At 49.1% G+C, this 15,264-nt stretch overlaps 2 protein-coding genes across 7 annotated transcripts in view; one reads left to right on the forward strand and one right to left on the reverse strand.

Annotated features, from left to right (window-relative positions):
* The window catches only part of FOXJ2 (forkhead box J2), a 584,760-nt gene that overhangs the window by 378,289 nt on the left and 191,207 nt on the right, over window positions 1–15,264 (forward strand). The gene's annotated exons all lie outside the window — the stretch shown is intronic.
* Window positions 1–15,264, reverse strand: part of RIMKLB (ribosomal modification protein rimK like family member B) — a 77,089-nt gene that overhangs the window by 16,100 nt on the left and 45,725 nt on the right. For all 6 annotated transcript variants that reach the window (XM_030187243.1, XM_030187242.1, XM_030187241.1 and 3 more), the window contains exon 5: window positions 10,065–10,268. In XM_030187243.1, the coding sequence (XP_030043103.1) occupies window positions 10,065–10,268 (204 nt within the window). The remainder of the gene's footprint in view (window positions 1–10,064; window positions 10,269–15,264) is intronic.

A 15,264-nucleotide genomic window follows, 5' to 3' on the forward strand; every position in this document is an offset into this window, starting at 1 on the left:
TCTTTCAAATGTAGTACTAGGGTTTAACGCGGGGGAATTTCATCCAACGGACTGTTTCACTAGAAATAGCTGTATCAAGGCAATCCCCTGAAACCAAAGGAAAAACACAATTAATGTAATTCTCTATTAAAATAAACTATAATTTTACCTAAGCCGTCAAGACATCTGAAAGCCTCCATGCTCTGTCTCAAAGATGGCCACAAGCTTCATAGATGAAGAATAGGTTTTATGACAGGGGATATCCCTATTCAAATTTGTAAGGCTTATTTGAGAGCAGGGTTCAACAATAGAGAGTTGTTATTAGAAGATCGAGAGCAACCTCAGGATGAAAAATTAACTTGTGTTTTACATTTTAGTTATATTTCTCAGCAATTAGTTATCAAGATGTGGTCTCACTGGCATGTGATGCAATTACACCCAGTGTTTGAAGATTTTACTACTATTGCTTATATAAGAGGCAGGATCACTGGGAATAGATTTAACTTTAACTATCAAAAATATACAACAGGAAAGGAGGTTCAAGCGGGTTTGCAAAAACCTTGTGGGAAATGTCAGTGGTGTGCTAACATTATTGCTGGATCTGAATGGATAATTCCAGGAAAGGGAAAGAAAATCAAAATTCACACTAACGCTTCTTGTAGTAAAAATATGATTTATGCCATAGTCTGACCATGCTTTTTAGTTTATATTGGCAGGAGCAGTCGGCCAAAGCGAATGCTACATACCTGTAGAAGGTATTCTCCGAGGACAGCAGGCTGATTGTTCTCACTGATGGGTGACGTCCACGGCAGCCCCTCCAATCGGAAACTTCACTAGCAAAGTCCTTTGCTAGCCCTCGCGCGCCCGCGCGCACCGCGCATGCGCGGCCGTCTTCCCGCCCGAAACCGGCTCGAGCCGGCCAGTCCAGTATGTAGCAAGACAATACACTTCAAGGGAAGACACAACTCCAAAGGGGAGGCGGGCGGGTTTGTGAGAACAATCAGCCTGCTGTCCTCGGAGAATACCTTCTACAGGTATGTAGCATTCGCTTTCTCCGAGGACAAGCAGGCTGCTTGTTCTCACTGATGGGTATCCCTAGCCCCCAGGCTCACTCAAAACAACAACATTGGTCAATTGGGCCTCGCAACGGCGAGGACATAACTGAGATTGACCTAAAAAATTTACCAACTAACTGAGAGTGTAGCCTGGAACAGAACAAACAGGGCCCTCGGGGGGTGGAGTTGGATCCTAAAGCCCAAACAGGTTCTGAAGAACTGACTGCCCGAACCGACTGTCACGTCGGGTATCCTGCTGCAGGCAGTAATGAGATGTGAATGTGTGGACAGATGACCACGTCGCAGCTTTGCAAATTTCCTCCATGGTGGCTGACTTCAAGTGGGCTACCGACGCTGCCATGGCTCTAACATTATGAGCCGTGACATGACCCTCAAGAGCCAGCCCAGCCTGGGCGTAAGTGAAGGAAATGCAATCTGCTAGCCAATTGGATATGGTGCGTTTCCCTACAGCCACTCCCCTCTTGTTGGGATCAAAAGAAACAAACAATTGGGCGGACTGTCTGTGGGGCTGTGTCCGCTCCAGATAGAAGGCCAATGCTCTCTTGCAGTCCAATGTGTGCAGCTGACGTTCAGCAGGGCAGGAATGAGGACGGGGAAAGAATGTTGGCAAGACAATTGACTGGTTCAGATGGAACTCCGACACAACCTTTGGCAGAAACTTAGGGTGAGTGCGGAGGACTACTCTGTTGTGATGAAATTTGGTGTAAGGGGCCTGGGCTACCAGGGCCTGAAGCTCACTGACTCTACGAGCCGAGGTAACTGCCACCAAGAAAATGACCTTCCAGGTCAAGTACTTCGGATGGCAGGAATTCAGTGGCTCGAAAGGAGGTTTCATCAGCTGGGTGAGAACGACATTGAGATCCCATGACACTGTAGGAGGCTTGACAGGGGGCTTTGACAAAAGCAAACCTCTCATGAAGCGAACAACTAAAGGCTGTCCTGAGATCGGCTTACCTTCCACTTGGTAATGGTATGCACTGATTGCACTAAGGTGAACCCTTACGGAGTTGGTCTTCAGACCAGACTCAGACAAGTGGAGAAGGTATTCAAGCAGGGTCTGTGTAGGACAAGAGCGAGGATCTAGGGCCTTGCTGTCACACCAGACGGCAAACCTCCTCCAATGAAAGAAGTAACTTCTCTTAGTGGAGTCTTTCCTGGAAGCAAGCAAGATGCGGGAGACACCCTCTGGCAGACCCAAAGAGGCAAAGTCTACGCCCTCAACATCCAGGCCGTGAGAGCCAGGGACTGGAGGTTGGGATGCAGAAGAGCCCCTTCGTCCTGCGTGATGAGGGTCGGAAAACACTCCAATCTCCACGGTTCTTCGGAGGATAACTCCAGAAGAAGAGGGAACCAGATCTGACGCGGCCAAAAGGTAGCAATCAGAATCATGGTGCCTCGGTCTTGCTTGAGTTTCAACAAAGTCTTCCCCACCAGAGGAATGGGAGGATAAGCATACAGCAGACCTTCCCCCCAATCCAGGAGGAAGGCATCCGACGCCAGTCTGCCGTGGGCCTGAAGCCTGGAACAGAACTGAGGGACCTTGTGGTTCACTTGAGATGCGAAGAGATCCACCAGGGGGGTGCCCCACGCCTGGAAGATCTGTCGCACCACACGGGAATTGAGCGACCACTCGTGAGGTTGCATAATCCTGCTCAACCTGTCGGCCAGACTGTTGTTTACGCCTGCCAGATATGTGGCTTGGAGCACCATGCCTTGACGGCGAGCCCAGAGCCACATGCTGACGGCTTCCTGACACAGGGGGCGAGATCCGGTGCCCCCCTGCTTGTTGACATAGTACATGGCAACCTGATTGTCTGTCTGAATTTGGATAATTTGGTGGGACAGCCGATCTCTGAAAGCCTTCAGAGCGTTCCAGATCGCTCGCAACTCCAGAAGATTGATCTGTAGATCGCTTTCTTGGAGGGACCACCTTCCTTGGGTGTGAAGCCCATCGACATGAGCTCCCCATCCCAGGAGAGACGCATCCGTGGTCAGCACTTTTTGAGGCTGAGGAATTTGGAAGGGACGTCCCAGAGTCAAATTGGAGCAAATCGTCCACCAATACATGGATTCGAGAAAACTCGTGGACAGGTGGATCACGTCCTCTAGACCCCCGGCGGCCTGATACCACTGGGAGGCTAGGGTCCATTGAGCAGATCTCATGTGAAGGCGGGCCATGGGAGTCACATGAACTGTGGAAGCCATGTGGCCCAGCAATCTCAACATCTGCCGAGCTGTGATCTGCTGGGACGCTCGCACCCGCGAGACGAGGGACAACAAGTTGTTGGCCCTCGCCTCTGGGAGATAGGCGCGAGCCGTCCGAGAATCCAGCAGGGCTCCGATGAATTCGAGTTTCTGCACTGGGAGAAGATGGGACTTTGGGTAATTTATCACAAACCCCAGTAGCTCCAGGAGGCGAATAGTCATCTGCATGGACTGCAGGGCTCCTGCCTCGGATGTGTTCTTCACCAGCCAATCGTCGAGATATGGGAACACGTGCACCCCCAGCCTGCGAAGCGCCGCTGCTACCACAGCTAGGCACTTTGTGAACACCCTGGGCGCAGAGGCGAGCCCAAAGGGTAGCACACAGTACTGGAAGTGGCGTGCGCCCAGCTGAAATCGCAGATACTGTCTGTGAGCTGGCAGTATCGGGATGTGTGTGTAGGCATCCTTCAAGTCCAGAGAGCATAGCCAATCGTTTTGCTGAATCATGGGGAGAAGGGTGCCCAGGGAAAGCATCCTGAACTTTTCTTTTACGAGATATTTGTTCAGGGCCCTTAGGTCTAGGATGGGACGCATCCCCCCTGTTTTCTTTTCCACAAGGAAGTACCTGGAATAGAACCCCAGCCCTTCTTGCCCGGATGGCACGGGCTCGACCGCATTGGCGCTGAGAAGGGCGGAGAGTTCCTCTGCAAGTACCTGCTTGTGCTGGAAGCCGTAGGACTGAGCTCCCGGTGGACAATTTGGAGGTTGTGAGGCCAAATTGAGGGTGTATCCTTGCCGGACTATTTGGAGAACCCACTGATCGGAGGTTATGAGAGGCCACCTTTGGTGAAAAGCTTTCAACCTCCCTCCGACAGGCAGGTCGCCCGGCACTGACACTTGGATGTCGGCTATGCTCTGCTGGAGCCAGTCAAAAGCTCGCCCCTTGCTTTTGCTGGGGAGCCGCGGGGCCTTGCTGATTCGCACGCTGCTGACGAGAGCGAGCGCGCTGGGGCTTAGCCTGGGCCGCAGGCTGTCGGGAAGGAGGATTGTACCTACGCTTGCCAGAAGTATAGGGAACAGTCTTCCTTCCCCCGAAAAATCGTCTACCTGTAGAGGTAGAAGCTGAAGGCTGCCGGCGGGCGAACTTGTCGAATGCGGTGTCCCGCTGGTGGAGAGACTCTACCACCTGCTCGACTTTTTCGCCAAAAATGTTATCCGCACGGCAAGGCGAGTCCGCAATCCGCTACTGGATTCTATTCTCCAGGTCGGCGGCACGCAGCCATGAGAGCCTGCGCATCACCACACCTTGAGCAGCGGCCCTGGACGCAACATCAAAAGTGTCATAAACTCCTCTGGCCAGGAATTTTCTGCACGCCTTCAGCTGCCTGACCACCTCCTGAAAAGGCTTGGCTTGCTCAGGGGGAAGAGCATCAACCAAGCCCGCCAACTGCCGCACATTATTCCGCATGTGTATGCTCGTGTAGAGCTGGTAAGACTGGATCTTGGACACGAGCATAGAGGAATGGTAGGCCTTCCTCCCAAAGGAGTCTAAGGTTCTAGCGTCCTTGCCCGGGGGCGCCGAAGCATGTTCCCTAGAACTCTTAGCCTTCTTTAGGGCCAAATCCACAACTCCAGAGTCATGAGGCAACTGAGTGCGCATCAGCTCTGGGTCCCCATGGATCCGGTACTGGGACTCGATCTTCTTGGGAATGTGGGGATTAGTTAATGGCTTGGTCCAGTTCGCAAGCAATGTCTTCTTCAGGACATGGTGCAAGGGAACAGTGGACGCTTCCTTAGGTGGAGAAGGATAGTCCAGGAGCTCAAACATTTCAGCCCTGGGCTCGTCCTCCACAACCACCGGGAAGGGGATGGCCGTAGACATCTCCCGGACAAAGGAGGCAAAAGACAGACTCTCGGGAGGAGAAAGCTGTCTCTCAGGAGAGGGAGTGGGATCAGACGGAAGACCCTCAGACTCCTCGTCAGAGAAATATCTGGGATCTTCCTCTTCCTCCCACGAGGCCTCACCCTCGGTGTCAGACACAAGTTCACGGACCTGTGTCTGCAACCTCGCCCTGCTCGACTCCGTGGAACCCCGTCCACGATGGGGGCGTCGAGAGGTAGACTCCCTCGCCCGCATCGGCGAAGCTCCCTCCGCCGACGTAGTCGGGGAGCCTTCCTGGGAGGTGGCCGCGGTCGGTACCGCACGCGGTACCGACGTCGGGGACCTCAACCTGGGCGATGGGCCAGCCGGCGCCACGCTCGACGGTACCGGTGGCGCAAGCACCGCCGGTACCGGAGGGGTAGGGCGCAACAGCTCTCCCAGAATCTCTGGGAGAACGGCCCGGAGGCTCTCGTTTAGAGCGGCTGCAGAGAAAGGCTGAGAGGTCGATGCAGGCGTCGACGTCAGTACCTGTTCCGGGCGTGGAGGCTGTTCCGGGCTGTCCAGAGCGGAGCGCATCGACACCTCCTGAACAGAGGGTGAGCGGTCCTCTCGGTGCCGATGCCTGCTGGGTGCCGAATCCCTCGGCGACCCAGAGCTCTCGGTGCCGACACGGGGAGGAGACCGGTGTCGATGCTTCTTCGATTTCTTCCGAAGCATGTCACCGGAGCTCCCCGGCACCGACGAGGAGGACGTCGAATCCATCCGTCGCTTCCTCGGGGCCGAGACTGAAGAAGGTCGATCTCGGGGGGGCTGTACCGCAGGAGCCCTCAGGGTAGGCGGAGACCCACCCGAGGGCTCACCGCCACCAGCAGGGGAATGGACAGCCCTCACCTGCACTCCACCCGATGCACCACCGTCCGACGACATCAGCAGACGAGGTCCTGGTACCACCGACGTCGATGCAGCTATCCGATGTCTCGGCGCCGATGCAGAGGCCCGATGCCTCGATGCACTCGATGCAGGGGCGGCCGAGGAAGAAGGTCTGGACGCTGACGACGTCGATGCACTCGAAGATCCCGGTGCCGATGCCGACGAAGAGCCCGAGAACAACACGTTCCACTGGGCTAGTCTCGCTACCTGAGTCCGCCTTTGAAGCAGGGAACACAGACTGCAGTTCTGAGGGCGGTGCTCGGCCCCCAGACACTGAAGACACGACGAGTGTCGATCAGTGAGCGAGATAACCCGGGCGCACTGGGTGCACTTCTTGAAGCCGCTGGAAGGCTTCGATGTCATGGGCGGAAAAATCACGCCGGCGAAATCAAAAGCCGAAATGGCGAAATTTGAAGCACCAAATTTAGAGGGAGAAAAAATCTCGACCGAGGCCGAAAAGAGGCCTACCCCGACGACGAAAGAAAACTTACCGGGGCAAAAAAGCTGGAAGTACGGGGAGGATTTACACGAAACCCGGCGGGGGGTTTCCGGAGCACTTCCCGACTAGGACAAAGCTTTCCCGAAGGAAAAAAACACGTTCAAAACAAATTGGACGCGCGAGGTCGACTTTCCGGGGCTCGACACGGCGAAAACACGACCGTACCGAGTGCGGACAAAAGAAGACTGGCCGGCTCGAGCCGGTTTCGGGCGGGAAGACGGCCGCGCATGCGCGGTGCGCGCGGGCGCGCGAGGGCTAGCAAAGGACTTTGCTAGTGAAGTTTCCGATTGGAGGGGCTGCCGTGGACGTCACCCATCAGTGAGAACAAGCAGCCTGCTTGTCCTCGGAGAATTAAAGTTCGATTGAATGAACATAAATCCCGTTTAATAACTAGGGCACTTCAAGCCCTGTTGGTGCAACATTGTGTTGAGGCAGGACATGCAGTGGGGAATTTTTACTGGAGAGATATAGATCAGGTATTAGTTGGATGGAAGGGTGGTAACATTGCATGCAGGTTAAATTTCTTAGAACAGCATTGGATCTTTGATTTAAATCTGTCACTCTGATAGGTTTAAATTTGGAAATAGAGTGGATGACTAACTTAGGTTCGGTCCAGGGGCACTGTGACTGGTCAAGTTCTATACCTTAAACATCCTATTGGAAAAAAGAGATAGTCATGTGACTAAATTAGTTTAAAAAGGAAGTTTGATGCTGCAGCCATCTTTGAGCCTGAACACAGAGGCTTTCAAATGCCCATCCAACAGCTTAGGTAAAATTATAGTTTATTTGAATAGGGGATTTTAAGAGTTCACCAGAGAATTATATTTATTGCGTTTTTCCTTTGGTTCAGGGGATTGCCTTGATACAGATATTTCTAGCTAAACAGTCTATGTCAGATGAAATTCCCCTGGGTTAAACCCTAGTACTCAGGAAAGGAGGAAAAGGAAGGAGGGGTTGAGGAAATAGGGGAACGGACAAGGGGAGGGAGAGGTTGGGGTGGTTTGGTAGAGAATTCAAGGTTCAGAAGATTAACCTCGAATTCTCTACCAAACCACCCCCACCTCTCCCTCCCCTTGTCCGTTCCCCTATTTCCCCAACCCCTCCTTCCTTTTCCTCCTTTCCTGAGGTCACTGATGAAGAAACATCACTTCTTCTCTCCTCCTCAAAACGAACTACCTGTTCCTCTGATCCCATTCCTACCCACCTTCTTAACACCATCTCTCCTACTCTCACCCCTTTTATCTGTCATATCCTCAATCTCTCTCTTTCCACTGCGACCGTTCCTGATGCCTTCAAGCATGCTGTGGTCACACCGCTCCTGAAGAAGCCTTCACTTGACCCTACCTGTCCTTCCAACTATCGACCCATCTCCCTCCTCCCCTTCCTTGAACGCACCATTCACCTCATGCTGTTCTTGACCCACTCCAATCTGGCTTTCGCCCTCTTCAGTCAACTGAAACTGCACTTACTAAAGTTTCTAATGACCTGTTCCTAGCCAAATCCAAAGGTCTCTATTCTATCCTCATCCTTCTTGAACTATCCGCCGCTTTTGACACTGTTAACCACAGCCTACTACTTGACACGTTATTTTCATTTGGATTCCAGGGCTCTGTTCTTTCCTGGTTCTCCTCCTACCTCTCGCTTCGCACCTTTAGTGTACACTCTGGTGGATCCCTCTTCCACTTCTATCCCTCTACCAATCGGTGTACCTCAAGGTTCTGTTCTCGGTCCTCTCCTGTTCTCCATCTATACTTCTTCCCTTGGCTCTCTGGTATCTTCCCATGGCTTTCAATACCATCTTTATGCTGATGACTCACAAATCTACCTCTCTACCCCCGAAATCTCAACCAGCATCCAGACCAATGTCTCAGCTTGCCTATCTGACATCGCTGCCTGGATGTCTCAACGATACCCGAAACTTAACATGGCCAAAACCGAGCTCCTCATCTTTCCCCCTAAACCTACCTCTCCCTCCTTTCTCTATTTCAGTGGATGGCACTCTCATTCTCCCAGTCTCATCAGCCCGTAACCTTGGGGTCATCTTCGACTCCTCTCTCTCCTTCTCTACTCACATTCAGCAGACTGCCAAAACCTGTCGTTTCTTTCTCTGTAACATCAGCAAAATCTGTCCCTTCATCTCTGAGCACTCTACCAAAACCCTTATCCACACTCTTATCACCTCCCTCTATTGTAACCTACTACTCACCGGCCTCGCTCTTAGCCATCTCTCTCCTCTCCAATCAATCCAAAATTCTGCTGCGCGACTCATTTTCCGCCAAAGTCGCTATGCCCACATTAGCCCTCTCCTTAAGTCACTTCACTGGCTCCCTATCCATTTCCATATTCTATTCAAACTTCTCCTATTGATCTATAAGTAAATTCACTCTGACGCTCCCCAGTACCTCTCCACTCTTGTCTCCCCCTATGTTCCCCCTCGAGTGCTCCATTCTGTTGATAAATCTCTCTTGTCCGTCCCTTTCTCTTCTACTGCTAATTCAAGACTCCGTTCCTTTTATCTCGCTGCACCTCACGCCTGGAATGGACTTCCCGAGCCTGTAAGTCTAACCCCGTCTTTAGCCGTTTTCAAGTCCAAACTCAAAGCCCACCTCTTTACCATCTTTACCACTGCTTTTGACTCCTAACTCACTTACCCTGTCCTTTGCCCTCACCTCTTTATCCCCTTACCCTTAATTGTTCTGTCTAACTGTCTTATCTAGATTGTAAGCTCTTTGAGCAGGGACTGTCTTCTGTGTATGGTGTACAGCGCTGCATATGCCCTGTAGCGCTATAGAAATGATAGATAGATAGACAGATAGATAGATAGATATAGATAGACAGAAAGACAGTACTACATTTGAAAGATGAGTACACATGTTTTGATATGTGAAATTAGAGTTAAGCTATATAAAAAAATATATTGATCAAGCTATAAATAAAGTAATGAAAAGTCCTCCACCCAAATGACCAATGACAGATGGGGACATAAAACTTGTCAAAGAAGTGAGATATTGACGAGCTGCACCGCTGAGTCTAAAAGGAACATCACTGTGTTTACAGATTTAATTGTGGATAGTTACAAAGTTTATTGTCTATACTGTTGGACTCACTCAAAATCAAAGCACAGATGCGGTGGTTCTTTGAGAGATCTCCTTTCCCCTGCATCGCTCTACCTGAACAACACCTACCAATTCAGCACAAACACCACTGCTTCCCTTAGAGGGAAGGAAATCCATGGCATACGTAGTTTTTAAATCAGTTATAAAGCAATATTTCCATTTCCCTCCATCTTTCTGATACCACCAATACCATTAATCTCTCCAACAAGAAGGTCTGAAGCTCGATCATACAAACTAGCCACAGCAAAAAGAGTAACCATGCTCTTTAATATTTTTGCAGTCTCTCACTCAGCAGCTATGCCAATGGTGTCAATCAAACTCAGTACGCACCGCAATGTTTGTACAAGGAAAGGGTGGATGGGACTTCCAATACATACCAAGTGAGCAGTTGCTCTGCATTCTTCCATCAGTTGAACAGCGCAGCATAGTCCCAATTACACGGCCTCCAATGACAATCACACGCACATCACGCCCATGTGACTCTTTCACATATTTCTGGAACAGGTATGGTGCCTCATGCCGGATCAGGTGGCTCAGGTCTGCCAGGTGGTGCTTGTCTCTTGCCAGGAAAACTGCTTTCCCTAAAAATATTCACAGGGAAGGAAATGTAGGGGCTAAATAAGATGAGGAGGGGGATGATTATTGCGTGCTACACTAGATGAATTGTGAGCCTTTCCTTCCCTTGCTCATCTTGAAGGGTTAGGTGTTAAAATGGAAGCAGGGGACAGCAATAATCAAGCCAAGTAATATCAAACACCATTCAAATCTCACATCCCATTCTGTTCTGCACCTCCCCATGATGCTTCACTCCCTTCTGCAAAGCACATACTGGCAGGTCACTGCATGTTTTCCCTCTCACTAGAGGCTGACCAAATTTTGGTTTCAGTACCCCCCCCCCCTCAAAAAAAACCCAAAAAGCGCTCTGTCCTCCCACCACCCGACATAACAGGCCCGCCGCCCCACCTGAAAGCCATCCAGCAAGACCCTCCCACCATTCGTAGGCCCTCCCCGAGTGGAGCTAAAGTTACTTACCAGTAGCAAGTGTTCGCCAAGGACAGCAAGCATTTATTCTTACAGGTGAGGTCATCCACAGAGCCCGGGTGCAGACACTGCCAAGTGCACTGTCACTTTAAATCTTAAAGACAGTGCCTCCACCGCGCATGTGTGGGTGCCTTCCCACCCAACGCTCGAGCATGGGACCAGCAGTACAGTACTAAAGCTAAGAAAACAACTCCAAGGGGAGGCAGGAGGGATGCGAGAACATATGCCTGCTGTCATTGGAGAACACCTGCTTCAGGTAAGTAACTTAGCTTTCTCAGAGGACAAGCAGGCATAATATTCTCATATACAGGACTCACTAGCTACCAGGCTCACAACATAAATGGATTCTGCAATTTAGTTGATAGTAAGCCTGGTGGAAACAAAAGGGCCAGAGGGGTGGAGTTAGCATTTACGTAAAGATTCTGCAGGACTGCTTGTCCAAACTGGCTATCCCACCTGGAATGCTACTCTAGATAGTAATGAGCAGTAAAGGTGTAACAACCATGTAGCCGCCTTGCAAATTTTTTCAATGGAAGTAGAGCAGAAATGGGCTACTGAAGTCGCTATGGCTCTGACACCGAGCACTGACCCAGCAATGAAGGACAGCCCAGCCTGAGTACACGCGTAGGGTATCCCTAATCTGTTAGGACCAAAGGATAATGAAGGCTGGGAGAACTTCCTATGAGGTTCTGTACGCTCCATATAATACGCTAGAGCACACTTACAGTCTAAGGTATGCAGTGCTGCTTCTCCAGGATTAGTGTGGCTTAGGAAAGAAAATAGGTAGTACGATGGATTAAAGGAATTTGGGGTGGGTTCAGAGTACAACCTTGTTGTGGTAGAACCTGGTGGGTCTGCCAGAAGGGCTTGAAGTTTGTCGACTCTTCTGGCAGAAGAGCTATTAAGACCACCACCTTATACGTGAGGAACATTGCAGAACAGGAATGAAGCGGTTCAAATGGAAGATTCATCAGAGTTGTTAGGACGACATTGAGATCCCATGCCACCAGAGGTGATTTTATGGAGGTTTGATGGGAAAAGGATCTAACTTCAATGGTTCTCTGGACAATAACTCCAGAAGAAGAGGGAACCAGATTTGCAATGGCCAGAAGGGAGCTGTCAGAAACACGGTCCCCTGGTCTCGATGCAGTTTGAGAGGCGTTTTCCCCGATAAGAGGTAGCAGGGGAAAAGCATATACAAGGTCCATTCCCTCGTGGAGCAAGAAGCCATCTAGGGCTGTACAGCTGGGCACATATATTCTGAAACAAAAGTGGGGAAGCTGCTTGTTCTGAGAAGCGAAGAGATCTATCACTAGTGTCCCCCACCTGCTGGAATATTTTACTAACTACAGAGGGGCTGAGGGACCATTCATGAGGCTGAAGGTGTCTGCTCAATTTGTCTGCTACCATACTCTGTTTGCTGGCTACATCAACAGCTCTTAGAGAGATGCTTCAAGAAGCTGAATGGCTTGTCGACAGACGTGGTTAAGAATTTGTTCCCCCTTGTTTGTTCAGGTAGAACATCGCAGCCTGGTTGTCCGTATAAACAAGTATTACCAGATCGAGAATGCGGTCTTGAAGTCTTGAAAGCATCCCAGATTGCCTGCAATTCAAGGAGATTGATATGATATTGTTTCTCCTGTGGGGACCAAGAACCTTGCGTATACAGACCATCGAGGTGAGCGCCCCAACCTAACATGGCAGCATCCGTTAAGATCTTGTGATGTTGAGACACCATCCACCACTGTACAGAGTGGTGTAGCTGTGGAGTGACCCATGGCTTGGGACCACTGAGTGTCCACTGAGAAACTGTGGAGACGAGACAACGGTGTTACATGGACTGTTGAAGCCATGTGGCCAAGTAGGTGGAGCATCTGACAAGCAGATACTTGGGTGGATTTGAACACCTGAGTGGCAAGAATCAGTATGTTTGCTCTTGGTTAAGTAAACAAGGCTCAGCCCTTACTAGTGTCCAAGAGAGCACCGATGAACTTTTAAAGTTTTGAACTGTGGTTGAAGATGAGATTTTGAGTAATTGATTGTAAGTCCAACAAGTTCTAGGAGCTTTATGGCAGACAGAATGGAGATGTGCACTGACTCCCGAGAGTCTGTCTTGATTAATCAGTCATACAGATGGGAGAAGACCTGGATGCCCCACGTGCGAAGTGATATGACACTTTGTGAAGACTCGAGGAGCCGAAGCTAAGCCAAACGGTAAGACTATGCACTGACAGTGCAGTTACACAACGGAAGAGTAATTTTCTGTGTGCAGGAAGAATAGGTACTACTACTACTAATCATTTCTATAGCGCTTCTAGACGAACGCAGTGCTGTACACTTAAACATGAAAAGACAGTCCCTGCTCAACAGGGCTTACAATCTAATTAGGAAAAACAGGACAAATAAGAGATAAGGGAATATTAAATGTGAGGATGATAAAATATGGGTTCTGAACAAGTGAATAAGGGTTAGGAGTTCAATGCAGCATCAAAAATGTGTGTGTTTGCCCCCTTATGTAAGTATTGCCATACCAGGGCACACCGAAGGTCCATCAAGCGCAGCATCCTGTTTCCAACAGTGGCCAATCCAGGTCACAAGTACCTAACAAGATCTCAAAAAAGTACAATACATTTGATGCTGCTTATCCTAGAAATGAGCAGTGGATTTTCCACAAGTCCATTTTAATAATGGTCTATGGACTTTTCCTTTAGGAAGCCATCCAAACGTTTTTAAACCCCACTAAGCTAACTGCTTGTACTACATTCTCTGGCAACAAATTCCACAGTTTAATTACTTGTTGAGTGAAGAAATATTTTCTCCGATTCGTTTTAAATTTACTATTGTAGCTTCAACTCGTGACCCCTAGTCCTAGAATTTTTGGAAAGAGTAAACAAGCGATTCACTTCTACCCATTCCACTCCACTCATTCTTTTATAGACCTCTATCATATCTCCCCTCAGCCATCTTTTCTCCAAGCTGAAGAGCCCTAACCGCTTTAGCCTTTCCTCATAGGGAAGTCGTCCCATCCCCTTTATCATTTTTATCACCCTTCTCTGTACCTTTTCTAATTCCACTATATATTTTTTAAGATGCGGGGACCTTGAGATCTAGAAAGCAAAGCCAATTGATTTGTATCATGGGAAGTAGTGACCCCAGGGATACCATGCAAAATCTTTGAGTAGAAACTTGATTAAGACTTGCAGATTAAAAATTGGAGTACTTCCCCCATCTTTTTTGGTATGAGAAAATATGTGGACTAGAACCTTCAACCCCTGTCCAGCAGAGGAACTGGTTCTATTGCATTCTGCCGGAGGAGGGCTGAGAGCTCCTCTCAAAATTATCAGGTGGTCTTCACTGCCAACGCAGAGCATAGTCATACTGAATGGTGTGTAGAACCTAACGGTCGGAGGTAAAGTCGCTTGGCACAGACAACTATACAGTGGCAATGCTCTCTAGGAAGGAGTCAAAAATTGCTGTTGAGTGTCTGGGATTTTAGACCCCGCTGTCGTCTTGGATGTGAGCATTGGGACATAGTCCTTTGAGGTGGAGGAAGAGAAGAAGTGTAATGACGCTTAGACATATAGTAATTGGACCATCGATATACTCCTACAAAGTTTCTAAAAGTAGCCGTAGTCTGTGGCTTGTATAGTATTTTTATAGTATCTGTATTTTTTTTTTTAATTAGGTTGGCTAGAAATTCCTCAGAAGATGAGTACTCCGTATTAGAGATTTTAAGTAAATTGTGGAATAAAATTGATAATCCAATGTGCGACTGGTTAGCACTGAAGCTTGAAAAATTCTTCTACCAAGAGTCCAACGTTCTAGCTTCTCTAGCAGAAGCATGAGATTTTGCACTGCGAGTGTGTTTTAAAGCAGATTCCATAACTAGGGAATGATGGAGCAACTGTGTTGCCTCATACCCAGTGGAATTCTGTATCCTATACATTGATATCAATTTTCTTTGGGGCTACCTACACTGTTAGTGGAATCTCCCAGTTTTTCAGTAGAGTCATTTTAATATTTGTATGAAGTGGAACAGCAATTCCTTCTCTAGGAGGTAGGTAAATCTACAAAGTTGGAGAAAGTTCTTTTGTCGACGCATACGTCAGTCGGGGTCATACCACCCCAGATGGTCAACACTAATCCGGCATGTGGGACCTCTCCCATGACTCTCTCCAATTGACAGGCTAGGCTAAGGTTGGCGCAATCATCCTGTAAGCCTGTATAGACTGCAAACGCAGTAGCCTTGAAAGCTCTTTTAAGCATAGCTCAGATTTCCTCAAGAAGAGTAGGTGTCGGTACCAGCTGAGACTAGGGGGCATGCAATGAAACTACAGTGTAGTAAATTTAAAGCAAATCTGAGAAGTTTTCTTCACCCAATGCATAATTAAACTCTGGAATTCGTTGCCGGAGAATGTGGTGAAGGCGGTTAGCTTGGCAGAGTTTAAAAAGGGGTTAAACAGTTTCCTAAAGGACAAGTCCATAAACCACTACTAAATGGACTTGGGAAAAATCCACAATTCCAGGAATAACATG

The sequence above is a fragment of the Microcaecilia unicolor genome, chromosome 14 (assembly GCF_901765095.1).
Source record: "Microcaecilia unicolor chromosome 14, aMicUni1.1, whole genome shotgun sequence".
NCBI classification, from domain to species: Eukaryota; Metazoa; Chordata; class Amphibia; order Gymnophiona; family Siphonopidae; genus Microcaecilia; species Microcaecilia unicolor.